This window comes from Pleurodeles waltl, chromosome 3_1 (genome assembly GCF_031143425.1).
Source record: "Pleurodeles waltl isolate 20211129_DDA chromosome 3_1, aPleWal1.hap1.20221129, whole genome shotgun sequence".
Lineage (NCBI taxonomy): Eukaryota > Metazoa > Chordata > Amphibia > Caudata > Salamandridae > Pleurodeles > Pleurodeles waltl.
This window is the reverse complement of record NC_090440.1, coordinates 8,799,202-8,808,991: the sequence shown is the minus strand read 5'-3', so window position 1 is coordinate 8,808,991 and position 9,790 is coordinate 8,799,202. Positions and strand designations below refer to the sequence as shown.

The 9,790-nt window shown below is 46.1% G+C and overlaps 1 protein-coding gene across 1 annotated transcript in view; it reads right to left on the bottom strand.

Moving 5' to 3' along the window:
- Window positions 1-1,475: 1,475 nt before the first annotated feature.
- MYBPC3 (myosin binding protein C3) overlaps window positions 1,476-9,790 on the bottom strand; it is a 337,466-nt gene continuing 329,151 nt past the window's right edge. The window contains exons 34-35 of the mRNA XM_069221629.1: window positions 4,577-4,618; window positions 1,476-2,419 (exon numbers count right to left, since the gene is read on the bottom strand). Coding sequence (XP_069077730.1) covers window positions 4,608-4,618 — 11 coding nt within the window. The 3' untranslated portion in view covers window positions 1,476-2,419; window positions 4,577-4,607. The remainder of the gene's footprint in view (window positions 2,420-4,576; window positions 4,619-9,790) is intronic.

Sequence of the window (9,790 nt, the reverse complement as noted above, 5' to 3'; positions counted from 1 at the left end):
ATGGGAGAGTCCAGTGCTAACGGGGTACAGTCGGTGCTCAGCTTTGGGTCCCACAGTAAGAAGGCCCCGGGGTGTCAGTATGGGAGAGTCCAGTGCTAACGGGGTACAGTCGGTGCTCAGCTTTGGGTCCCACAGTAAGAAGGCCCCGGGGTGTCAGTATGGGAGAGTCCAGTGTTAATGGGGTGCAGTGGGTGCTCAGCTTTGGGTCCCACAGTAAGAAGGCCCCGGGGTGTCAGCATGGGAGAGTCCAGTGCTAACGGGGTACAGTCGGTGCTCAGCTTCGGGTACCAGAGTAAGAAGGCACTGGGGTGTCAGCATGGGAGAGTCCAGTGCTAACGGGGTGCACTCGGTGCTCAGCTTTGGGTACCACAGTAAGAAGGCCCCGGGGTGTCGGCACAGGGAGTCCAGTGCTAACGGGGTGCACTCGGTGCTCAGCTTTGGGTCCCACAGTAAGAAGGCCCCGGGGTGTCAGCATGGGAGAGTCCAGTGCTAACGGGGTGCACTCGGTGCTCAGCTTTGGGTCCCACAGTAAGAAGGCCCCGGGGTGTCAGTATGGGAGAGTCCAGTGCTAACGGGGTACAGTCGGTGCTCAGCTTTGGGTCCCACAGTAAGAAGGCCCCGGGGTGTCAGTATGGGAGAGTCCAGTGCTAACGGGGTACAGTCGGTGCTCAGCTTTGGGTCCCACAGTAAGAAGGCCCCGGGGTGTCAGTATGGGAGAGTCCAGTGTTAACGGGGTGCAGTCGGTGCTCAGCTTTGGGTCCCACAGTAAGAAGGCCCCGGGGTGTCAGCATGGGAGAGTCCAGTGCTAACGGGGTACAGTCGGTGCTCAGCTTTGGGTACCAGAGTAAGAAGGCCCTGGGGTGTCAGCATGGGAGAGTCCAGTGCTAACGGGGTGCACTCGGTGCTCAGCTTTGGGTCCCACAGTAAGAAGGCCCCGGGGTGTCAGCATGGGAGAGTCCAGTGCTAACGGGGTAAAGTCGGTGCTCAGCTTTGGGTACCAGAGTAAGAAGGCCCTGGGGTGTCAGCATGGGAGAGTCCAGTGTTAACGGGGTGCAGTCGGTGCTCAGCTTTGGGTACCAGAGTAAGAAGGCCCCGGGGTGTCAGCATGGGAGAGTCCACTGCTAACGGGGTGCACTCGGTGCCCAGCTGTGGGTATAACAGTAAGACGGCCCTGGGGTGTCAGCATGGGAGAGTCCAGTGTTAACGGGGTGCCCTCGGTGCTCATCTTTGGGTACCACAGTAAGAAGGCCCCGGGGTGTCAGCATGGGAGAGTCCAGTGCTAGCGGGGTGCACTCAGACCCCAGGGCTTCAGAGGGGAAAGGTTCCAATTATGACAAGTCCAGTATTTCATAACTGACCTAGGAACATCGGATCTCCGTTTCCAGATGGACTGAGCGACAGTTTCTGGGTGTCGTGTGCACCATGCAAGAGGCCAACAGGGTTTTTGATGATAATGAATGCAAAAGCGCTTGAGATGCTAATATAAGGTGATATTTTATTATTCATATACTAACATTAAAGCTTACAAGTCAAACACATGGATCATAAACATACGCACCCCACGGGTCCCATCGATACACATTTACAAGGCAGCTAGAGACAGATCCAGGACTGGGTCCCAGGTCTGCCAATCACCTTCCTCCCGCCCCCTCCTCATCACTGCAGCAGTGCGTCTGAAGCCTCTGCTGAGCATCTCCATGGCAGTTCGAGGGCTGTTCCTTGATGGTGGGCTTGGCCCTCAGGGTCTCACAGCAGTGAGGGGATTCCTGACACAAATAGGAGTCTGGTAGAACAGAGAGCAGAGGGACACATGGTTCCATGGCAGCTGTTAGTACTCAGCGAGACCTTGTGCCATGAGCCTTGAGACCCTCACGGGTGAGTAGTGCGCTTTACCAATTCCCTGATTGATTGATTGAGCCTTGGGTAGTGCCGCGTCAGACTCTAGGACAGAGACTCTGGCTGGAGATATGAGGGCATAGCCACCAGGGCAAGGACACTGGGATAGCCACACCAGAGCTGGCCCTCTGCTAGAGATATATCAGGGTAATGATGCTGGGATAGGGACACCGCTTTGGAGTTACCGGTCTGGGGATCCTGGGATTGAGACACCAGGAGTTAAGACTCTACAACAGGGATTCCAGGTTCGTGGCACCACGACAAGGGCATTGGGAAAGCGACACCGGGACTCTGGGACAGTGATACCAGTCTAGTGGTGCCGCGGCACAAAATCTGGCATGAAGACACGAGAACAGAGATATCATCGCTTTATGAGTTAAGAATGTGGGTTTCATGTTGAAAGATTCGCCCAAAACTTTCATGGAGAGTTAAGATCACAGTGACAGACACATAGCCGCAGGGGGCCTCCCTTAGCCTTCATCTTCACTCCTGTTCCAGTCCCACCAGCAACTTCCATCACCACCTCAGGGGAGAGAGAAAGGACATATCAGTGAGAAACAAGGCATGAAAGAATAGAGAGAGACTGAGGGCCTGGGATAAACCCAATGAAAGGAGCAGAGGTGGGGAGACCCAAGCAGTGAATGTGATTGTGCACTCACTAAAAGATTGGACGAGGGGAAAGAACAAGTCAAAACTGAGGAGAGAAAAAACAGGCGCAAGAAGGATGGATGATGCTATGGGTTACACTAAAAGCAGCAAACACACAAAAATAACAGATAAGAGATGACGGTGCAAACATTCTCTCTGGAGGAGCAAATATTCCCTGTAGATGTTCAGACATCTGCTGCTCCTGGTGATCACCCACTGCCAGGACCATCTAATACCCCTAACTCCATCGCTTGGGATCTATCTCTCCTTCCTCTACCTGGTACTGGCTCTCTCATTTATACTCTGACTCTATCATTGATGTCTAGACTCCTAATCTGTCTCCTGCTCCATCGCCTATCTCACTCTATCACTGATGTCTAGACCCTTAATCTCTCTCCTGCTCCATCTCCTCTCTCACTCTATCACTGATGTCTAGACTCCTAATCTGTCGCTTGCTCCATCACCTCTCTCACTGTATCACTGATGTCTGGACTCCTAATCTGTCTCTTGCTCCATCAGCTCTGTCACCGATGTATGGACTCCTAATCTGTCTCTTGCACCATCACCTTTCTCACTCTCTCACTGATGTCTAGACTCCTAATCTGTCTCTTGCTCTATCACCTCTCTCACTCTATCACTGATGTCTAGACTCCTAATCTGTCTCCTGCTCTATCACCTCTCTCACTCTATCACTGATGTCTAGACTCCTAATCTGTCTCCTGCACCATCACCTCTCTCACTCTATCACTGATGTCTAGACTGCAAGTCTGTCTCCTGCTCCATAACCTCTCTCACTCTATCACTGATGTCTAGACTCCTAATCTGTCACTTGCTCCATCACCTCTCTCACTCTATCACTGATGTCTAGACTCCTAATCTGTCTCTTGCACCATCACCTCGGTCACTGACGTCTAGACTCCTAATCTGTCTCCTCCTCCATCACCTCTCTCACTCTATCACTGATGTCTAGACTCCTAATCTGTCTCTTGCTCCATCACCTCTGTCACTGGCGTCTAGACTCCTAATCTGTGTCCTGCTCTATCACCTCTTTCACTCTATCACTGATGTCTAGACTCCTAATCTGTCTCCTGCTCCATCACCTCTCTCACTCTATCACTGATGTCTAGACTCCTAATCTGTCTCTTGCTCCATCACCTCTGTCACTGACGTCTAGACTCCTAATCTGTGTCCTGCTCTATCACCTCTCTCACTCTATCACTGATGTCTAGACTCCTAATCTGTCTCCTGCTCCATCACCTCTCTCACTCTATCACTGATGTCTAGACTCCTAATCTGTCTCTTGCTCCTTCACCTATCTCTGACTCTCTCATTGATGTCCAGACTCTTAATGTGTCTCTTGCTCCTTCACTTATCTCTGATTCAATCGCCGATATCTCTAGGGTCCACTACCCAACGCTGCCTCCACCAGCTCTGGGTGGCTCCATCATCCAGCTCTGCCTTCCATGTCTCCTGGGCTCCATCATGTGGCTCTACCACTAACATCTCTCTTTGGTTCCACCCACACCATTCATTTACCTAGGTTTGTGATAAAATGCCTGAAGACCTGAGCACAAGATGACAGTGCTTTACAGGGAAAAGGTTTGGAACAACAGTGAACAATCCAGAAACAGATCATGAAATAGAGGAATGTTTGTCTTCAGGTTACCAGTGAACACACAATTGGTCATAAAACTAGAAATTGAGTTCTACATAATGTAGTGGTATCTTCTTGGTGCATGTCCCTGGAGACCAGATAATAGGAGGTTACAGATTGTGGAGGTCTGTTTGAGGCCCCAGAGACTGACACCATCACACCTTTTTGTCTAGTTCCCCCACCCAAGATGCCCACACATATCTCTCTCCTACTAAACATATCATGTCCCACTTTACATCCCACCCGGACCAACAGCATCCCTTAAGGTATTACCACATCCCTTCCCACTGCACCCCAGTCCATCACACCACACCTCACTCCAGCCCCCCATCCTTACTGCACCCCGTGCCTACAGTCTGGGCGGGGCATTGGACATACCTTCAGTCTCTGACAAGCAGCGGTGATTACTTTACTGAGGCACTGGGAAAAAAGAGAGAGAGAAGTAATGAATACCTAAGAGGCAAAAGGATGAAACCAGAAGCAAACATCAATCAATGCTGGAGAAAGAACTAAAGAACAAACATTATCTGGTTGATGGGCATCTCCACAGCCCTGGGTAAGGCCAAGTCTGGGACCTCATGGCTTGAGCATTTGGGATCATGCTTCCAGGCACTATGTTTTCACTCCACCTTCTGAGTCTTTGATTGCTATTCCACTGGTACCCAGGGGACCTATGTCAAGAATACTACTGCCTCTGCCTCTCTAGTGTCAGCACCCTAACACTACTGCCCCTGTCCACCTATAGTATGACCCCTACCACTACTATCCATGCCCTGGGAGTTTGTGGCCTAATCTACTGCCCCCGCTGCTCCCCTAGAGTTTGTGCCCTAATACTTTCTACCCACCTATGGAATATGCCTTAATATTCCTAGTCAGGGCTTTACCATGACCCTCTCCAGTGAATATTAATTATACTTTTCTGCCTGAGTCTCTGCTATGAGTATTGATGATAGTTGACCCCGAGTGTCTCCGATGAGTACTATTATTACCTTATCCAAGAGTCTCTGCTATGAGTATTACTGATACTGTCACCTCTGAGTCTCTGCTATGAGTAATTATGATACTTTACTTCGTGAGTCTCTACTATAAGTATTATTGATAATTTACATCCTGAGCCTGTGCTATGAGTACTGATGACACTTTACCTCATTGAGTCTCTACTATGAGGTTTGATGATACTTTATCCCCTGAGTCTCTGCTATGAGTAGTAATGGTATGTCACCACCTGTGTCTCTGCTATAAGTTACATCCTGAGTCTCTACTATGAGTATTAATTATACTTTGTGCCCTGAGTATCTACTGTGAGTCATAATGATACTTTACCCCCTGAGTCTCATCTGTGAGAATTGATGATACTTTATCCCCTGAGTCTTTGCTATGAGTTTTGATGATACTTCTCCCTTGAATCTCTAGTACAAATACTAATGATACTTTATCTCCTGAGTCTCTACTATGAGTATTAATGATATTTTACCCCCTTAGTTTCTGATAAGAGTATTTATGATATGTATCCTCAGAGTCTCTTCTGTGAGTGTTGATGATACTTTACTACCTATGTCTCTCCTATGTGTATTAATGATAGTTCACCCCTGAGTCTCCACTATGAGTACTAATTATAGTGTGACCCACTGAGTTTCTGTTATGAATATTGAAGATACATTATTCCCTGAATCTTTACTATGACTACTGATGATACTTTATCCTATGAGACTGTACTATGAGTAATTATGATACTTTACTTCGTGAGTCTCTACTATAAGTATTATTGATAATTTACACCCTGAGCCTGTGCTATACCTTAACCTGAGTCTCTTCTATGACAATTGATGATACTTTACCCTCTGGAGTCTCAGATAAGAACATTAAATATACTTTAGCCCTGAGTCTCTACTATGAGTATCAGTGATACTTTACCCTCATCTCTGCTATGATTACTATGGATTACTCACCCCAGGAGTCTTTACTATGAGTATTATTAATACTTTAACCCCCCCCATTGGAGTCTGTGTTATGAGTATTGATGATACTTTCCCCCCTGAGTCTCTACTACAAGTATTGATGATAGTTGATCCCCTGAGTCTCTACTATGAGTAATGATGATCCTTTGCCACCTTAGTCTCTCCTATGTGTATATATTATAGTTCCCCCCTGAGTCTCTGCAATGAGCACTAATGAGCCTTTGAACTCAGTTTCTGCTATGAGTATTGCTGATACTGTACTGCCTGAGTCTCTGCTATGAGTATGAAAGATACATTATCCCCTGAGTCTTTAGTATGGGTATTAATGATACTTTGTCCCCTGAGTCTCTACTGTGTCTATTAATTATACTTTATCCCTTAGTTTCTTCTATCAGTATTGATGATAATTCACCCATACGTCTCTGCTATGAGTATTGATGAGTCTTAACACCTAGAGTCTCTGCTATGAGTACTGATGGTACTTTACCGCCTGAGACTCTGCTATGTTTATTAAAGATACTTGACTTTCTGAGTCTCTACTATGAGTATCAATGATACTTTACCTGCTGAGTCTCTGCTATGAGTACTATAGACACTTTACCCCATTAGTCCCTGCCATAAGTATTGATGATAATCTCCCCCTTGAGCCTTTACTATGTTTATTAGTGCTACTTTATCCCTTGAGTTTCTACTGTGGCTATTGATGATACTTTAACCCCTGAGTCTCTGCAATGAGCACTAATGATCCTTTGAACTCAGTTTCTGCTATGAGTATTGCTGATACTGTACTGCCTGAGTCTCTGCTATGAGTATGAAAGATACATTATCCCCTGAGTCTTTAGTATGGGTATTAATGATACTTTGTCCCCTGAGTCTCTACTGTGTCTATTAATTATACTTTATCCCTTAGTTTCTTCTATCAGTATTGATGTTAATTCACCCATACGTCTCTGCTATGAGTATTGATGAGTCTTAACACCTAGAGTCTCTGCTATGAGTACTGATGGTACTTTACCGCCTGAGACTCTGCTATGTTTATTAAAGATACTTTACTTTCTGAGTCTCTACTATGAGTATCAATGATACTTTACCTGCTGAGTCTCTGCTATGAGTACTATAGACACTTTACCCCATTAGTCCCTGCCATAAGTATTGATGATAATCTCCCCCTTGAGCCTTTACTATGTTTATTAGTGCTACTTAATCCCTTGAGTTTCTACTGTGGCTATTGATGATACTTTAACCCCTGAGTCTCTGCAATGAGCACTAATGATCCTTTGAACTCAGTTTCTGCTATGAGTATTGCTGATACTGTACCGCCTGAGACTCTGCTATGAGTATGAAAGATACATTACCCCCTGAGTCTTTAGTATGGGTATTAATGATACTTTGTCCTCTGAGTCTCTACTGTGTCTATTAATGATTCTTTACCCGTTAGTCTCTTCTATCAGTATGGATGATAATTCACCCATACGTCTCTGCTATGAGTATTGATGAGTCTTAACACCTAGAGTCTCTGCTATGAGTATTGATGGTACTTTACTGCCTGAGACTCTGCTATGTTTATTGAAGATACTTTACTCTCTGAGTCTCTACTATGAGTATCAATGATACTTTACCTGCTGAGTCTCTGCTATGAGTAATATAGACACTTTACCCTATTAGTCTCTGCTTGGAGTATTGATGATAATTTCCCCCTTGAGCCTTTATTGTGTTTATTAGTGCTACTTTATCCCTTGAGTCTCTACTGTGGCTATTGATGATACTTTAACCCCTGAGTTTCTTCTATGAGTATTTCTGATACTTAACACCTAAGTCTCCACTGTGAGTTTGATGACACTCCACCCCTGAATCTCCGCTATGAGTATTGATAATACATTACCCCGAGTCTCTGCTATGAGTATTAAAGATACCTAACTCCTCTGAGTCTCTACTGTGAGTATCGATGATACTTTAGCCCTTGAGTCTCTGCTATATATACTATTGATACCTCATCCCATGAGTCTCTGCTATGAGTATTATTGATATTTTACCACCAGAAACTCTGCTATGAGTATTGATGATACATTTCCCCCTGAGACTCTGCTATGAGTATTGATGATACTTTACCCCTGCATCTCTACTATGAGTATCAATGATACTTTACTCATGAATGTCTGCTATGAGTATTGATAACACCTTTCCTCTTCAGTACCTGCTATGAGTGTTGATGATACTTTACTCCCTGCGTTCTGCTATGAGTATTAATAATACTTTATCCCCTGACTTGCACCTATGAGTACCGATGATATGTTACTCTGAGTCTCTATTATGAGTATTGATGAAACTTTACCCACTGAGTTTCTGCTATGAGCATTAATAGTGCTTTCTCCTATGCTATGAGTATTAATGATACTCTACCCCTTGAGTCTCTGCTATGAGTATTGATGATACTTTTCCCTTGAGTCCCTACTATGAGTATTAATGATACTTTATTCCGAGTCTCTACTGTGAGTATTGATGACTCTTTGCCCCATTGAGCCTCTGCTATGACTTTTGATAATACTTTATCCCTTGAATCTCTACTTTGAGTACTGATGGTACTTCACCCCCTGACTCTCCGCTATGAATATTGATGATACTTCACTCCCTGAGTCTCTGCTATCGGTATTTTTTGACACATTAACCCTAATAAAGATACTTAACCCCCCTGAGTGTCTACTATGAGTATCTTATACTCGGAGAGGTAGAAGTCCTACGTTGTGTAGGGAGGATACTCCAGAGCTTGCGGCCTATTGTACGGAACGAGCAGCCTGCATGCGAGTGAGTCTAAACTTGAGTGCGCAGCAGAGGGAAAGTTTGCTGATGCGTAAGTTCCGAGTCCATTGCTATGTTTTGATCAGGTGAGCAAGGTAGGCGGGGCAGCTCCTGTTCTGCCCTTAGAGACGTAGCATAAGGCCTTAAACTGAATGCGTTTTTCTGCCCCGAGCCAGTGTAATTCATGGCGGAGAGCAGTCACAGAGGCAGACAGCGGAAGTCGATAATCAGTCTCACGCTGCATTCTGTACCACTTCAGGCCGCCTCGGGGATGCCTTGTCGATATTTCCATAGTCCAGACAAGACTGAATTAACGCCTGGACCACTATTTTCTGAGCATTCAGGGGGAGCATCTAAATACATTTGCAAAACCATTTCAAGGCAGCGAAACAGCTTCCGGCCACCTCGGCCACCTGCGGTTCGTAGAAAGCCTGTTGTCATAAGGACCTTAGCTTTGGTTACCTGCGAGGGAATCTCCCCCAATGTTGCAAGCCCCAGAGGCCGGGATTTTTCCCAAGAATTAACACCCCAGTTTTATTGCCATAGAGCTTCAGCAAATTATTACTCCTCCAGGTGGCCACCTGGGCTAAAGAGGAGGTTCAGGAGCTGGAGCTGTGATCATGAGAGCATGATAAGGAAAAGATGATCTGAGCATCATCAGGGTAGGAAACACTTGTGAGACCCATCTGCTCCACCAGGCCTAACAACCGTTGTTTAAGAGACCCGGACTTAAGGTTGATCCCTGCGGGACTCCCGGGGTCAGAACACCCCTTTAGACATGACTCCTTTGGAGAAAAGCTGAGAAGAGCGATCACTCAGAAAGGAGGAGGGACACTTT